This window comes from Schistocerca cancellata, chromosome 11 (genome assembly GCF_023864275.1).
Source record: "Schistocerca cancellata isolate TAMUIC-IGC-003103 chromosome 11, iqSchCanc2.1, whole genome shotgun sequence".
Classification (NCBI taxonomy): domain Eukaryota; kingdom Metazoa; phylum Arthropoda; class Insecta; order Orthoptera; family Acrididae; genus Schistocerca; species Schistocerca cancellata.
Genome location: NC_064636.1, coordinates 66,652,676 through 66,670,932, shown reverse-complemented (window position 1 = coordinate 66,670,932; position 18,257 = coordinate 66,652,676). Strand labels below are relative to the sequence as shown.

General features: G+C 45.8%; 1 protein-coding gene across 1 annotated transcript in view; it reads left to right on the top strand.

Moving 5' to 3' along the window:
- The window catches only part of LOC126108206 (poly [ADP-ribose] polymerase tankyrase-1-like), a 104,743-nt gene extending 87,075 nt beyond the window's left edge, over window positions 1-17,668 (top strand). The window contains exons 3-6 of the mRNA XM_049913442.1: window positions 1,853-1,957; window positions 14,886-15,102; window positions 15,220-15,431; window positions 17,173-17,668. Coding sequence (XP_049769399.1) covers window positions 1,853-1,957; window positions 14,886-15,102; window positions 15,220-15,431; window positions 17,173-17,668 — 1,030 coding nt within the window. The remainder of the gene's footprint in view (window positions 1-1,852; window positions 1,958-14,885; window positions 15,103-15,219; window positions 15,432-17,172) is intronic.
- Window positions 17,669-18,257: the final 589 nt, after the last annotated feature.

The window sequence follows — 18,257 nt, the reverse complement described above, 5'->3', positions numbered from 1 at the left end:
CACAGCCAGCTGATGTTAAAACTAGTTCCTTGATTATTTTAGGTAACATTTTTGGAAATCAGCGATATTTCAGTTAAGAAAATTTGTAAAAAACATTGTCGATCACTCACTTGTATATTAAAGATATGACCATTTTCCAACTCTAGAAGTAGGCCATTTCCACATAATGCTGTGTAGAGGTAAGTACTACAAATTCTCATTTGCACAGGGAAGTCGGCGAACATGGAGCAGAGTGTGCATTCAAACCACGTATCGTTAACCACGGGGCAGGCAACAGCTGTGCTCGCCTCAGCTGAGGAACTACAGCCGCGCGTCAGGCAGCGTGCAAGAGGGCGCGTCACACCAGTGTTAAGTCAGTGGCAAGCGATTCACGTTTACAGACCTGAAACTGTTTTTAAAAAATGAACAAAAGTTTAACCCAAAACAGGGCTTCCTATACCCTACGCATATCGTGTATCTGAAAAACAGTTTTGTAAAACAAATAGCAAACGTGATAGGTGGAACTGTAACCCAGAACCCCATTTTTAGGCTATCGTTAGGAATGCGAAGACGCCTTTCCCGTAGCAACTAACTTATCTCACATATTCGTAATAGCACAGCGGCCTGGAGACTCAGGGGGCCACCGGCGATGAAGTTCATCCCCCCTCCCAAACCAGCACCTCAGGCCTGAAACTTTGACCCTCGTGTCTGTGCGGTTACGTGAAACGTGGCGCTCGTACCCCTCCTGTGCCTGACACTCTTCAAAGTCTGCGACACCGCGCTGTTGAAGCTGCGAATTCTGTAACGAGACACCAGCTGCTTTGTGTGTGGCAGGAAATGAGCCAGTGGTTTGGCACTTTTCGTGTAACACATGGTGCTCACACTGAATGCACGAAAATTACTGTTTAAACCATCACGTTGGCTTGTTATTGTTTTATAACCTTTTTAACATACACGATATCCGTAGGGTATCGAAATACCTTTTTTTTGTGTTTACGGTGTAATTTTTGTACATTTGTAAAAATGGACATTCAGATCTTGATATACGATACGTAAATCGCTTCCCGGTGGCTGACACTGGTGTGACGCGCCCTGTTCCACGCTGTCTGATGCGCAGCTGACGCGAGCGTCCTCCCTGCCAGCCCCGTGGTTAACGACACGTGGTTTCAACGCACACACTACTTAATGTTAGCTGACTTCCCTGTGCAAATGAGAATTTTTAGTGTTTACCTCTTCACAGCATTATGTGAAAATTATCAAACACCACAGGCAGAAACCATTCGTATCTTCAATAAATAAACGTGCACTTGAGGCCGTTGTTTACTAATTTTACTTCCACCGTGCAATCGTTATTCCTCGAGCCGTCACAGAAATCGATTTTCTTAGATTCTATTTAAAGTGAATACAATCATAAATTCAAACTTTTAATTCTGATACAGTGGCAGCCTCTTACCATATGTCAGGCAGTAACATATCTACGTTGTCATTATGTACATCAATTCGGCTTTCTCGTTGGATCGTGTTTAGCATGGGCCTACCTGAGTCGAGTGTGTCATTAACTCGTGTGTGTCGACCCTATTTAGTGGACAACATTTAGATGTTATGATGTTTTCAATCACTGTAAAAGTTTCCACTGGCCTAGCTCCATTGTCTCATGTCTTGCAGTCTTTCTGCACTGCTGCCTTCTCTGAGGTACCTTCCCTGCAAAGTTATTAATCTGGTTTCTTAATGTTTATTTCCTGTGCCTGTTACAGTCAAGTCCCTGATAAATGAGCTAGTGGTTTATTTGCAATGTCCTGTTCAACAACCCTTCTATCCATCCAAGCACCTCTTGTTTGCAGCGCCTCTTGTTTGCAGCGCCTCTTGTTTGCAGCTCGCCCGCCAGCCCCGGCCGCAGTGCCGCCACTCAGCCTCCCAGCGGCGCGGCTGCCCGCCACACTCCGCCGCCTCCTGACGACGCTGCCGTCTCTCGCCTGTGGTGAGTGCTGCCGCTGCACACGCACGACTTGCTCACCCACAGTAACGCTCAGCGCCTTGCCCGTCAACGCTAAAAAGATCTAATTTGAATTTTTCTGAAATTTTCGATAAAGCTGAGCTTACAGCTATCAGGAAAAATTATATCTACATTTAATTGGTGTGTTCAATGTAACTGCTGCTCTAGATGTTCCTTGCGAATATTAGAAATTAGTTCTGAAGGAAGTGGGTATAAAGCCAGACTGCCGGTGCACTGTCATTCGACGAAACCTACGGGTCACGGCAATGAAGGTAGAACTGTTCGGAAGTACTCACGAGGAACCTCTTTGAGTGGGGATAACAAATTCAGTCTTTTGCTCATTTGAAAGTATTAACGCTTCTAACGGGGAAAATATCAGCTGCTAATGACTCACCATCTCGATGAGGAGGGCGACAGAAAATGAGTGTCGGGAAGGTACCGAGACCCACCTCCTGTGGGATACACGTAACACACTTAACAAAATAGACGTCGTCCACATTTCAGAAATGTTCAGGACAGATCATCAACCTGAACCGCGAGCACCAAATGCAAAACCGTGAGTCACAGTGGTCGCAACGGTGCGCACCCTCGAGATCGAAGCAAAGACCTTGGGAGCTACAAACTGTTCAGAACGTTCGGCTAACCATCCACTCTTTTAGATGACGCATACACGTGCAATGGTGTGAGTGCAACTGCTGGAATGTGATGCCGCACGGCAAACGAATGCGAAACCGTCTGCCGTGGTGTTCGTCGTGAAACTGGCTCTCCTTCAAGGCGTACGTGCAGTTTGTGCGATAGTACGTTTTATAGGCACAGTTTTTATACGCAGACCAGGAATGGAGCGAAAGTAAGTTATTTTAACCAGCTATCGATCAAAAGTGGTGCTCGTACCGTACGTCCTCTTACGCCCCTTTCCCTGTTCTTGCTCGGTTTGGCGTAACTACTCCCTACTGCCCTTGCAAGATCACACACGACAAAGAATCGTAGGGGGCGCAGCACCCCCAACTTGTGCCAGCACAATAACTAACTTTGCAGCCACTCTACCATCCAGATTAACGGTCGGCTCAGTTGTATATGGCTGCATTAAGGCATTGATATTAGTTCATCTTGACAGAACTTTTGCGGTACCTCTAGTCCCCTGTTACGTGCATTTTCTCTTGAGGTCCCGAATAGCAAGGTTCAAAAAAAGTTCTGTACTGAATGATGCGACAAGTTTATCTCATCTACAAATGTTCTAGTGGCTCCTGCAGTTTGCTGTGCATTGTCGACTTCAGGCCTTATTTGGAATTTCGTTACCTGTTTTTTCAATTTTGTAGCACTTTCCGAAGCTATGCCCATCCATTGCTTCCCCACAAATGACTGTAACCTATGTCACACGCAGTTTGATGTGCATAACGTAGTAGGTCACTATCGTGCAACCCTGTAAACTGTCGGGCATTCTCGAAATGCACAAACACCACTTTTTGTAACGAGTGTGTCTCGTCCTCCCTCGAGGACGGACGACACGGTCATATTGCTGTGCTTCTTGGCCAGAGATAGTCCTTCACTTCGTTTCAGTGGAGGCGGGATTTGTGGATCCCTGTCTGACAAGAACGATGAACTACGTGGCTCGACAACTGTTTCAGTATCACTTCCACTCGTTAAGCACGTATCGCCATCATTGCGTTCCTCATGTACATTGTCTGCACTGTCAAACACATGAGGCTGTACATTCTGCTTATTCACCCTCTAGAAACACCAATATTTCATCTGCCATTCCTTTCTTCTTCTTCTTCTTCTTTTTTTTTTCTTTTTTTTGTCATCAGCCTACTGACTGGTTTGATGCGGCCCGCCATGAATTCCTTTCCTGTGCTAACCTCTTCATCTCAGAGGTTTTTTCAACATTCGTCTATAGCACCACATCTCAAATACTTCGATTCTCTTCTGTTCCGGTTTTTCCACAGTCCACATTTCACTACCATACAATGCTGTACTCCAGACGTACATCCTCAGAAATTTCTTCCTCAAATTAATGCCGGTATTTGATATTAGTAAACTTCTCTTGGCCAGAAATGCCTTTTTTGCCATAGCGAGTCTGCTTTTGATGTCCTCCTTGCTCCGTCCGTCATTGGTTATTTTACTGCTTAGGTAGCAGAATTCCTTAACTTCATTGACTTCGTGACCATCAATCCTGATGTTGAGTTTCTCGCTGTTCTCATTTCTACTACTTCTCATTACCTTCGTCTTTCTCCGATTTACTCTCAAACCATACTGTGTACTCATTAGACTGTTCATTCCGTTCAGCAGATCATTTAATTCTTCTTCACTTTCACTCAGGATAGCAATGTCATCAGCGAATCGTATCAGTGATATCCTTTCACCTTGTATTTTAATTCCACTACTGAACCTTTCTTTTATTTCCATCATTGCTTCCTCGACGTACAGATTGAAGAGTAGGGGCGAAAGGCTACAGCCTTGTCTTACACCCTTCTTAATTGGAGTACTTCGTTCTTGATCGTCCACTCTTATTATTCCCTCTTGGTTGTTGTACATATTGTATATGACCCGTCTCTCCCTATAGCTTACCCCAACTTTTTTCAGAATCTCGAACAGCTTGCACCATTTTATATTGTCGAACGCTTTTTCCAGGTCGACAAATCCTATGAAAGTGTCTTGATTTTTCTTCAGGCTTGCTTTCATTATTAGCCGTAACGTCAGAATTGCCTCTCTCGTCCCTTTACTTTTCCTAAAGCCAAACTGATCGTCACGTAGCGCATTCTCAATTTTCTTTTCCATTCTTCTGTATATTATTCTTGTAAGCAGCTTCGATGCATTTGCTGTTAAGCTGATTGTGCGATAATTCTCGCACTTGCCAGATCGGCATTGTGTGGATGATGCTTTTCCGAAAGTCAGATGGTATATCGCCAGACTCATATATTCTACACACCAACGTGAATAGTCGTTTTGTTGCCACTTCCCCCAATGATTTTAGAAATTCTGATGGAATATTATCTATCCCTTCTGCCTTATTTGACCGTAAGTTCTCCAAAGCTCTTTTAAATTCCGATTCTAATACTGGATCCCCTGTCTCTTCTAAATCGACTCCTGTTTCTTCTTCTGTCACATCAGACAAATCTTCACCCTCATAGAGGGTTTCAATGTATTCTTTCCACCTATCTGCTCTCTCCTCTGCATTTAACAGTGGAATTCCCGTTGCACTCTTAATGTTACCACCGTTGCTTTTAATGTCACCAAAGGTTGTTTTGATTTTCCTGTATGCTGAGTCTGTCCTTCCGACAATCATATCTTTTTCGATTTCTTCACATTTTTCCTGCAGCCATTTCGTCTTAGCTTCCCTGCACTTCCTATTTATTTCATTCCTCAGCGACTTGTATTTCTGTATTCCTGATTTTCCCGGAACATGTTTGTACTTCCTCCTTTCATCAATCAACTGAAGTATTTCTTCTGTTACCCATGGTTTCTTCGCAGCTACCTTCTTTGTACCTATGTTTTCTTTCCCAACTTCTGTGATGGCCCTTTTTAGAGATGTCCATTCCTCTTTAACTGTATTGCCTACTGTGCTATTCCTTATTGCTATATCTATAGTGTTAGAGAACTTCAAACGTATCTCATCATTCCTTAGCACATCCGTATTCCACTTCTTTGCGTATTGATTCTTCCTGACTAATGTCTTGAACTTCAGCCTACTCTTCATCACTACTATATTGTGATCTGGGTCTATATCTGTGTTGTGGCGTAGCAAGACAGCCACGCCACTCGGAAGTAGCCGAAATGCACGCGTTACACACGCCGGCTGGCGTGAGGTCTGAAACAGGATACGTAATGAATGCTATAAAGAAAAGTACGTAGCTGCTGTAATACTTAACTTTAATCCATCATTGTGGTACATCGCTCTTGACGATACAAATGGGACTCCTTAAATACAAGCACTGTAAGGCTAATGGCGCCTTGCTAGGTCGTAGCCATGGACTTAGCTGAAGGCTATTCTAACTGTCTCTCGGCAAATGAGAGAAAGGATTCGTCAGTGTAGTCGCTAGCAAAGTCGTCGTACAACTGGGGCGAGTGCTAGTACGTCTCTCTAGACCTGCCGTGTGGTGGCGCTCGGTCTGCAATTACTGACAGTGGCGACACGCAGGTCCGATATGTACTAATGGACCATGGCGGATTTAAAGCTACCACCTAGCAAGTGTGGTGTCTGGCGGTGACACCACAGTCTGCTCCTGGGTACGCCTTACAATCCAGTATTTGATTTCGGAATCTCTGTCTGACCATGATGTAATCTAATTGAAATCTTCCCGTATCTCCCGGCGTTTTCCAAGTATACCTCCTCCTCTTGTGATTCTTGAACTGGGTATTCACTATTACTAGCTGAAACTTGTTACAGAACTCAATTAGTCTTTCTCCTCTTTCATTCCTCGTCCCAAGAACATATTCTCCTGTAACCTTTTCTTCTGCTTCTTCCCTACAACTGCATTCCAGTCGCCCATGACTATTAGATTTTCGTCCCCCTTTACATACTGCATTACCCTTTCAATATCCTAATACACTTTCTCTATCTGTTCATCTTCAGCTTGCGACATCGGCATGTATACCTGAACTATCGTTGTCTGTGTTGGTCTGCTGTTGATTCTGATTAGAACAACCCGGTCACTGAACTGTTCACAGTAACACACCCTCTGCCCTACCTTCCTATTCATAACGCATCCTACACTTGTTATACCATTTTCTGCTGCTGTTGATATTACCAGATACTCATCTTACCAGAAATCCTTGTCTTTCTTCCACTTCACTTCACTGACCTCTACTATATCTAGATTGAGCCTTTGCATTTCCCTTTTCAGATTTTCTAGTTTCCTTACCATGTTCAAGCTTCTGACATTCCACACCCCGACTCGTAGAACGTTATCCTTTCGTTGATTATTCAATCTTTTCCTCGTCGTAACCTCCCCCTTGGCCATCCCCTCCCAGAGATCCGAATGGGGTACTATTCCGGAATCTTTTGGCAATGGAGAGATCATCGTGACTCTTCTTCAATTACAGGCCACATGTCCTGTGGATACACGTTACGTGTCTTTAATGCAGTGGTTTCCATTGCCTTCTGCATCCTCATGTCGTTGATCATTGCTGATTCTTCCGTCTTTAGGGGCAGTTTCCCACCCCTAGGACAAGAGAGTGCCCTGAACCTCTATCCGCTCCTCCGCCGTCTTTGACAAGGCCGTTGGCAGAATGAGGCTGACTTCTTATGCCGGAAGTTTTCGGCCGCCAATGCTGATTACTTATCAAAATTTAGGCAGTGGCGGGGATCGAACACGGGACCGACGACATTTTGATTATGAATCAAAGACGCTACCCCTAGACCACGGAATCCCACGGTTTACTTTCTGACGAAATGTCAACTTCGATAACTGTTGTAGAGATAATGCAATGTCTGCTTTGTTTATCGTTGTCAACACTCGGCCTCGTATCAACAGCACTAGTAGTGTAGCACTGTTGTGAATTGCTTGTCAACTGATCAGTTAAACTATGGTCCACAGCCACACGCTGTGCTCACCATTGGCTACTTCCAGTGGCGACCACCGTTGCCATTAACAGGCCATATTGTGGTGAACCAAATGTCGTAAAGGTCATTGGCCTTTTGTGACCTCGCACGCAAGTGGTTCCTTGTCGGGGGGGGGGGGGGGTATGAAAGAAGAGAAAGTAGAATTAGAAGTACGACGGCCAACTAACTGCAGGAATGTGAATACGGCTTGTTTAGTCTGTCTGAGTGTTCTTTGAATTTCCTTTAATTGGGATTTATTGACACTTTCATTTGTAGCAACCGTTGAAATCCTTAATACAAAGGCGTATATGAGAAGCTCTGGAAATGGTGTATAAAGGTCAGAGTGAAAACAACAGCCATAATGAAAGTTGAATTCAGGTGTGAAGGCACGCTCAGCTGTGGTGCTCGTTCACAATAAGCGGGAAATGAGGTCAGTTCCGTTGTGGGTGTGGCAGGCTGGAGGCGTGTTAAACCACGCCCTGCAGCTGGTGGGATTCGGCACGTCTCTTCAGTGTTGGTTTTTCTTTCACCGTGGAGCAGTTTCTTCTCAATACCTTTCTAATACTTAGTTTGTCCATGTCAGCTACCATCGGTCGCTGATATGCAATAAGCAGTTTGCTTTATGAAAACAAAAATTTATATCTGACACTGAATTGAAAGGTTTACGAGATGGCTTCATTGAGACTGCCTTGACTTTGTGTATTGTCCTAGAATAGTACTTGCTGAGGCCTCAGACTAGCAACAGTGCGACTATTCAGCTTGAAACTGATTGGAGCAGAATGCAGCAAGATGCTATACAGAGAGGTGTGTCCTAAGTTTCAACTGGGAAAGTGGGTGGGAAACATAGGTTGTACCTTTCACGGGACAGGATATGTATGAACTGATTTTAGAAAACACGTTACTCCTCCCTATACAGAGATTCAAGGGCTTCATTGCTCAATTACCCGTGGTGGTCAGCCGCACACGTGTGGAATGTGTGGATCTATCTGTGATGGGTCGCACGGCTTCCTATTGTTACAATCCAATTTCGTTATTCTGTCCCCTGAAACTGACTGTGTTAGTCTCGGTGTTCCACCGCCCAGAACCCTATCAGACTCACTTATTGATTTGGGTCTTTTCTCGTAGTTCAGTGTATTGAAACGTCTGTTCACTTTCGTACATTGGCGCGTTCGTCACGCACATCACGATTCTCAGCCGTCTTCGACGGAAACGCAGCCTGACTGTATGCCACGCCCACCTGCATAGCTCCAAAAATATGCAAACTTCAGATACAATAACTTCTTAGACAGGAAACAGCCTCTTCACGCTCTACACAGTATCACCGTGGGCAACTGGGAAAATAGCAACGCCAGTATGACAACCCTCACCCCATAGGAGTGAAGCCCAGCGTACACACTAACAGTGAAAGCTACTCACAGCTGCTACTGGATTTTACACTACTGTGAACGGTGAGGCTAAAATTAATGAGAGTAATTAGGGGCTCCATCGGAAACTGTGTCATCCCAGTGGCAGGACGTGGCCAAGGTTTAACGCGGCGTGAGCGGCCACTTGCATTTTGTAGGCTGGTGGGTGCAGCTGCCAGTGTGGCGACGTCAGGCCGTGTCCTGCCTGCCCCTCACTGGTGCTGCGGGCAAGTTTCAATGACAAAGTGTTCAGGTTTGGAGTTGAGAATATTTTGTGCATCAGTGAAATAAGACAGCAAATCCAGTGAGAAACTTCAAACACTGTATTCCCCATTAACTGACACCACAGTTCTGAAGCAATGTGGTACACTGCTGCTGGGCGCTGTTGTTTGACGTTCCAGTAAGTCTCTGGAGTTAGCTCCCTGCCCCACTGGGAGAAAGTGATGGTGCAACCGACGCCGACACCTTCACGGATCGGACTGCTCCCTGGACAGCATATATGCCGAGAGCCGATTTCTGTCGTTCTTGTGGCTGCAGTATCCCTGCCTCTCAAGAAAAATGATGTAGAGGTCCTTTGCACACAAACACACGTCCGAAGGAAGAGGCACAGTGACAGCAACAGCTGTTAAGAAGATACAATCAACAACACAGGCAAGGAATTATAGTCTTCATCCTCCAGCATCTGGCAATCAGAGTATCCTCCCCTGCACGGTGATTGATGTGTTGCTGTGTACATAGTTCCACGTAGTCAGCGCGTACACAACTTTCCCACTAGAGCGCGCCCCGCTAAGCACAACAGCGCAGGCGCAGCGCTCGTCCGTCTCCGCACCACGAGATGGCGCTGTCTTAGAGACGAACCAAATTCTGCTTCTGCCGATCCGCGTATTAATGTGTAACGCAGCCAATGAGATTGCTGCTAACACAGAACCTTTTCTCCTTGCGGATCACACTCGCGCAGTGATACCTGAGCGCGCGAGGTATTATAACGAGTGTACAGACCTCCGATTAGTCAGTCTGCATTAGTCTATAGTCAAGTTTCAGTCTGCACCTAATAAGATTATCAATTCCTGTACATAGCCCTGAAGATAAATGAATAGACACTTTGTTAAGTATCAGAGATATGTGAGAATAAGATTAACGTACCAAGACCAAAGGAAATTCAGATTGTCAATTGTAAACAGCATCCAGAATCAAGTTACGTAATGTCTATGCTTTTTATTATTTTAATAAATGTGTGTGAAAATTAATCAAGTTCTGTTTAAAGTTGGTCACCATCAATCTGCTACTGAAAGCGTGCAACTGGCATTTTTATCGTCCGACCTAACGGCAGAAGATAAACACGCCACGATAAGACCACGAGGCATATTGCTGACACTCGCCTACTTCGTTAGAGCGACAAGTCAAATAATTTGACGGTGTGTGTACCGAAGGTCTTACAGTACGCACACCACATGTGTGTACACGAGTACAGACTGCGATGGAGTAACAATGACATTTGGGAGTTCGAACCTGGCTGTGAGTCGTGCACGGATAGCCGAAGTGGTTAAGGCAAGCGCTCGCGCAGAGAGAGAAATCCGGGGCCGAGTCCTGCTCCGGCACAAATCTTCATTGCCTTCCGTTCCTCACACAGCTGACGGTTGCCTGTATTCGCGTCTGTGAGTACATTTCAAGCTCTTCACAACGGCTGCGGCCATTACAGTGCCTTCTTCCTCGGACGTGCACACATGTCAGAAGGAACGTTGCGTCGTTCGTCTTAAAAGCACAGGCGAGGCAATATCGTCACTGCCAACACACTGACGTGACAAACGGCGGGGGATATCCCCTGGTAACGTGGCGGGCATCCCTTTGCTCGACGTAGCGTAGCAGCTGGACACGGCGCTGGCCCAGCAAGTCGTCGTAGGTCGCCTGCACAGATACTGACCCTTGCTGCCCCTGCAGCGCTCCATAACTGCGAAAGTGTAGCCGGTGCAGGATTTTGTGCACTAACAGATCTCTCACTTATGTCCATAAATTTCGACGCTGTAGCTGGTAGGTGCCTGTCCTTTGCAGAAATGGAAAAGCAGGGAAGCGGGCATGAAGTGAAGTGTTTCGGATAAACCCGCTGTGGTGACGAAACACCACGATGGACCCATCAGGCGCCGTTCACTGTGCCACCTGCGTGCAGGTACCGTTTTTAGCAAAGTGTTTATCGGTATGCCTGAACGTCCAACGTTTTACTTTGAACTCTCGCTGTAAAGGGGATAGACAGGCTGCTAGCTCAGGGTGTATACGACCCGGGACAACCGGGAGATCCGGGAAAAACCCGGGAATTATTTAGAATTGCGGCAACTTTTCACCGTTTTAATTTTGAGTTAAATTTTTGTGGCCGGCCGCGGTGGTCTAGCAGTTCTGGCGATACAGTCCGGAACCGCGGGACTGCTACGGTCGCAGGTTCGATTCCTGCCTTGGGCATGGGTGTGTGTGATGTCCTTAGGTTAGTTAGGTTTAAGTAGTCCTAAGTTCTAGTGGACTTATGACCTAAGATGTTGAGTCCCATAGTGCTCAGAGCCATTTAAATTTTTGTGGCTTTGATTGGTGAGAACAAATATTCTAAGAAAGGATAATACTGTACCCTGCCACTGAAGAATAATACTGCAGCAACAAAACATGAATGACAGAAAAGAAACGAAAATAAAACTTTAGTTGCGAAGGAAATGCGCCACCTACAACAACAAAACACAGTGCTCATACAAGCGTCTGCCAACAGCAAAGTATGTCGAAGGCTTTGGGAAGACTATGCAGTGATCGATTACAACAAATTGCTTCCGATGAGTCTGACGTGACAACTGTTTGAATTGGATTCGTCTGAACAGTTGCGAGCTGCTTCTCGCGCATGCGCAGTTGAGCGGCGTGTGAGCAGTCCCTCCTCCCTGTTGTGGTTACAGAAGTGTGGCTGGGAGCCGCCATCTGACGTCGCCGCCCTTGGGAAATGCGGTGGATCCGGGGCTGGTGCACAGAGCAGCCCGAGCTGTGGTGGGCAGGTGGGTCGCCTCCACGTGGCCTGTGTATACGTTCAGCGGTTTTACTGTTTCCTCTTCGTTTATTGCTCTCGGGTTAAATTAAAACAAAACGGATTTTTGTGACTGGGAGCTGTCAAATGAATTAAAATACGTTCGCACAATTACAGAGGAATAAAGTATGTTACTAGTTTCATATTTAATTTCCACCTATATGACAGTCAAGCAGTAATCCCTTTGCAGAAGAATGAAGTTATTTTTCAAGTTTCGCTAAAGAGATTTGGCTTTTATTAATCTTTCCCGCTGAGGCATCCAGTTTATTTGAAACAAAGTGTTTAATTTCACACTATTGCCTAGTTTCAACTGTTCGCTGCGCATCGAGTGCACTGATGGTGTTATACCGTAATAAAGAACCAAACATGATGTAATGCAGTACTGGTGCTGCAGGAAAATTAACATCGGAATCTCGACTTAGGAATGCACGCTTTAAGGCGAATTGTGCATTTTAGTGTGGTGCACGAAATCCCGATGCTGTTGAAGTAATCCTGTGATGTCTTGTTTCTTTTATGGCATAATGTAAGATCTTTCAGTGTTTTACACGTACGAACATGAGGGCCTCCTGCGTCATCGTAGCTGCGCAAGCGCGGTGACTCCTTCCACCTGGCGCTCTCTGTCAACTGCTGAAACGAACCTCATATTTCTAACAGGTCGCGGGAAAATACTGCGAATGGTGGTTTGAAAAGCGTTACATTCAAAGCAAATTCCATTTTACGCATGATGAACTGTGTGCGAGGATGTATGATGAATTTATTAAATTATAGAGCGTTTGACTCTAATTTAAAAATGAACTCTTTGGTGACGAGCCATTTAGAGGAATTTCGAGCCCAGAAGATGAGACATTTGGATCGCCACTAAAAATTTACTGGCAGGTTAGTGTGACGTGTCAAAGTGTAACACGCGCACAGATCATCAACATTATATGTGCAGTCTTAGCTTCTCTTGCAACTTACTAATCTTTGAGACCAATATTATATTGAACGCTTTGTTATTGTTGTGGTCTTCAGTCCTGAGACTGGTTTGATGCAGCTCTCCATGCTACTCTATCCTGTGCAAGGTTCTTCATCTCCCAGTACCTACTGCAACCTACATCTTTCTGAATCTGCTTAGTGTATTCATCTCTTGGTCTCCCCCTACGATATTTACCCTCCACGCTGCCCTCCAATACTAAATTGGTGATCCCTTGATGCCTCAGAACATGTCCTACCAACCGATCCCTTCTTCTGGTCAAGTTGTGCCACAAACTTCTCTTCTCCCCAATCCTATTCAATACTTCCTCATTAGTTATGTGATCTACCCATCTGTTCTTCACCATTCTTCTGTAGCACTACATATCGAAAGCTTTTGTTCTATTCTTGTCTAAACTATTTATCGTCAGTTTCACTTCCATACATGGCTAAACTCCGTACAAATACTTCCAGAACAGACTTCCTGACCCATATATTCTCGATGTTAACGAATTTCTCTTCTTAAGAAACGCTTTCCTTGCGATTGCCAGTCTACATTTTATATCCTCTCTACTTCGACCATCATCAGTTATTTTGCTCCCCAGATAGCAAAACTCCTTTACTACTTTAAGTGTCTCATTTCCTAATCTAATTCCCTCAGCATCACCTGATTTAATTCGACTACATTTCATTATCCTCGTTTTGCTTTTGTTGATGTTCATCTTATACCGTCCTTTCAAGACACTGTCCATTCCATTCAACTGCTCTTCCAGGTCCTTTGCTGTCTCTGACAAAATTACAATGTCATCAGCAAACCTCAAAGTTTTCATTTTTGCTCCATGGATTTTAATCCCTACACCAAATTTTTCTTTTGTTTCCTTTACTGCTTGCTCAATATACAGATTGAATAACATCGGGGAGAGGCTACAACCCTGTCTTACTCCCTTTCCAACCACTGCTTCCCTTTCATGTCCCTCGACTCTTATAACTGCCATCTGGTTTCTGTACAAATTGTAAATAGCCTTTCGCTCCCTGTATTTTACCCCTGACACCTTTAGAATTTGAAAGAGAGTATTCCAGTCAACATTGTCAAAAGCTTTCTCGAAGTCTACAAATGCTAGAAACGTAGGTTTGCCTTTCCTTAATCTTTCTTCTAAGATAAGTCGTAGGGTCAGTATTGCCTCACGTGTTCCAAACTGATCTTCCCTGAGGTCGGCTTCTACTAGTTTTTCCATTCGTCTGTAAATAATTCGCGTTAGTATTTTGCAGCTGTGGCTTATTAAACTGATTGTTCGGTAGTTTTCACATCTGTCAACACCTGCTTTCTTTGGGATTGGAATTATTATATTCTTCTTGAAGTCTGAGGGTATTTTGCCTTTGTATGTTCATTTAAACTATCAAGTTTTTTTATTTGTGTGTTGGCCTTACCTAAGAGTGATGTTGCTATTGGCTGACTACATCACTTGTCGTGTGCTGTCATCTGCTGGCGAGATCACGTGATATGAGGTATGACTGGCTTAAAAAAGCTTTTTGCAATCTCGTTTTCAATGCATCGGAAAGTAACGTGCGGTGTTTAGTGGAATCCGAATTCATACCTCCATAATAAAAACATATGCACGACATCAAAGGTCTTGCAAAACATTTTTTCCCCGCTGAGTTTCTTTTTCTAAAGGGCCGGGAAATACTACGTCGGTATAGCAATCAAAGGATTGATGAGTTTTACAGTGGGAAGGAAGATTATAGTGTCACTTAACGCGGAAAAAGTGTGTTTTGACCCGGGAGAAAATCTATTTCTAACGGAGAAGTCGAGGAAAAATGCGGGAAATTTTTTCCTTGTCCACGTAGACGCATCGCGATATTTTGTCCGCCGATGCACAGTTTTTTCAAGATGTCGAGAGTCGGTATCCACATTTTAGTAAATATCGATATTTTCAAAAATACCCTGATGTAGCGCCGACTGCCGTTCCGCAGCCGAAGTGTGTCAATTGCGGCCGTGCGGCCATTGGAGAAGACGGCGGCAGCCCTTGCAGGCGAGTCAGCCGAGTACAGGGGGCAGCCCGGCCGACGCTCGGCCCTTCCTGCAGCTCGCGTGCGCCACGCCGCAGCCGCCTGCGTGTGCAGACACGGCTGTCGCACGTCTAACATTCGACCTGGTCTCTGCCTGAAGGCACGCGGTTGCTTCCTGACGGTGAAACACCTGGTCTCAGGTCGAAATTAGAAACTAGTCGCAATTGTACGTAGACGGAATACACTTTATTTAAATACTTTGAGCACATACTGAAATGTGTTCGACAATCGCTGGCAGGCGGTAGGGGGCGTCGCTTGCGGGGGTCGCCTGCAGACGGCGCAGCCTGCCCTGGCCGCCCTCTGCCCTGGACGCGGTACAGTGTGTCCGTCAAGTCGTGCGCCCTCTCCGCTGCACAGTGCTGTCCCGGCGACCCAGTCTGGCCACACAGCCTGGCGGCGCTCTCTCCCAGCTCAGCGACTGCCCTGTCCAGAAAAACACGACATTGCGGAGTAAATTAACAGGAATCATATGTCAGCATTCCCGTATCTGTTAGAAATATCAAAGCGGATGCCTGTTCGTGTGAATGCGTGTTCCTGTACAACTTCATCCACAATTGGCGCATACATTCCGTCCGATACAGTTTTTAAACAAAACACAGTGCAGCTGTACTGGAGAATTTAAGCCTTTCCTTTGATGGGGTGCTCTGAAACACAACTCTTGCGACACGAGTAGTGCTAAAAAGTAACAGAGAATTCGCCATTTTGCGTTTTTTATAACTGAGATCCGCAAGGAAACGTTATTGGTGTGTTAGTAGAAGTGGCGATTATTTGTTTAATGTAAAAGCGGACTATCGGGTTTGTATTAAATTTGGCTATGAGAACGGAGTGAAAGTCAAAGATTTTAGAGACTTTAGATTTTGCTTTTGTCGAATCTACTATCAGTACGGGAAGTGTTTACGACTGATGTAAATATTTTTCGATTTCAACAGTTTGGTGCACCACGAATTTCTGTCACAAGGTGAAACGGTCAGCAAGCAGTAAAACCTACAAACTCAACGCCAGCGGCATGACGCAATCCGAAAAAAAAAACCTCCAAATGTGTGGCGGAACAGTTGATGATTTCTGCACTGCGATAACGCATCTGCTTAGAATTTGTTGCGTGTTCTTGCATGTTTCGCTGCAAACCATACTGTGGTGACGCCCTTGGCTGCACCATCACCCGATGTGAAATTTTGTTCCTAAAAATTACGACGAACCGTAAATGGCTGTCTTTTTCATACACAGATGAGATTTGAAATGCACCGCTGAGAGAACTACAGGGTATCACAACAAAACTTGCAGAATTGTTTGACACAGCGGAACAAACACTGGAATGAATGTATTATCACACAGTGGAAAATATTTTGATGAAGACAATGTTGATATAGAGTAATACATAAACCCAGCAATCTATCCATTATTCACCGCTTTCGCTTTCACTAATATTGTCCGTGTGGTGACCTACGTTTTGTTAACAGACGAGGAAGTTGTATATCTGTACTTACAGATCTGACTAGTTGCATGTGTTTTCTTCCCGAGTGTCGGAAGGGATTGCTCCACACACAAGTAACCGTTAGAGGTGTGTTTCTCTAAAGCTCAAAGATCGTTTACCAACAGGATGCAGAGGTCACAGGAGGTGACTCCTCGGAGTGAATTAGGAGAAAAAGTTCAAACAGCCGGTGATGAGATGCAGTGCACCAATTTTTAACGGGAAGCGGCTGCAGATTTCGATAATGGGATAATGGTATGTGTCTGTGATACGCTGGTTGATCTGTATCCTAGAGGGAAGATTTCTAGATTTGTAACTCGTCGCTGGGCAGAAGTGTATTGAGGGCTGCTCGCAGTGTGGCGTCTGTGACGGTTTCTTTCATTCGGTGTGTGTGTGTGTGTGTGTGTGTGATGATGATGATGATGATGTTTGGTTTGCGGGGCGCTCAACTGCGTGGTGATCAGCGCCCGTACAATTTCCCAACCTTTGCTCAGTCCAATTTCGCCACTTTCCTGGATGATGATGAAGTGATGAGGACAACACAAACACCCAGTCATCTCGAGGCAGGTAAAAATCCCTGACCCCGCCGGGAATCGAACCCGGGACCCCGTGCTCGGGAAGCGAGAACGCTACCGTGAGACCACGAGTGGCGGACAAAATGTGTGTGTGTGTGTGTGTGTGTGTGTGTGTGTAGTGGAGTGAGAGTGTCGATGTTTTGTGCAGGAGCCTCTCTCAACGGGAGATAGGGAGGAGGCTGATAGAGGCGGCCAGGCAAGGCGCGGCGGAGCAGCTGCGCGAGTTGCTGGCGGCGGGGGCGGACGTGGGGGTGAGGGAGGAGTGGGGGGGCAGGTGGACCGCCCTGCACCTGGCAGCAGGCAGGGGTCACGTGGCGGCAGCCAGCTGCCTCGTCGGCGCCGGCGCGGAGGTCGACGCCAGGACCAGCAGGGGGCAGCAGACGCCACTGCACTGGGCTGCAGACAGTGGCCGCGCTGGTGTGGTGCGGCTGCTGGTCGGCGCCTCTGCTGACCTCAACGCCAGGGATCGGCGGGGACAGACGCCGCTGCACAGGGCGGCAGAGAGGGGCCGGGCAGAGGCGGCGGCTGAGCTCCTCCTGGCGGGGGCGGACAGGGGGGCCCGGGATGAGGAAGGCAGGACCCCCCTGGACCTCGCCAGGAAGTACGGAAAGCAGCAGCTGGTGGATATGCTGAGACAACGCTGACATGCGGCATTCAGGAAGCACAATCAGTTACATCATATCTGTTGGTCTTTCAAATAAAGAATACAAAAATCAATCCTGTGTTCATTTATTTGTACATATAATTTAGTGCTGCATATGATAACTCCGATAACACCGTGACAACTGCAACGACGAGAGATACCTGTAAACTAATGTGAGGAGCCCTTCAGTCTGTAAAATACTTCACGATCAGTTTTTGCAAAAGCTGAGTAACAACTGAAAAACACTCCACTATTACTAAATACCACTTGTCTCTCTCAAGACTGTCTTCCTCACGGTGTACAACATATGCAAGAAACTTACAAGAACACAGCCGATATCTATCACGACCGCTTGCATTTGAAAACGTCACCAATCAAACTCTTTAAAGACACGAATGGCGCAATATTGTTGGTTGTCTACCACGTCATGCAGCTGCATTAACGTTCGTTTTTCGAACCAGTCCACTACATTACCTGATTACTGGAAACTATATGCTGCTAGCATGTGTGGTGCCATGTTACACCAGCATGTACTCCACCATACTCAGATTACTGGCACACAAGTCGTTCAGTCAGAATGTGTCTTCAGT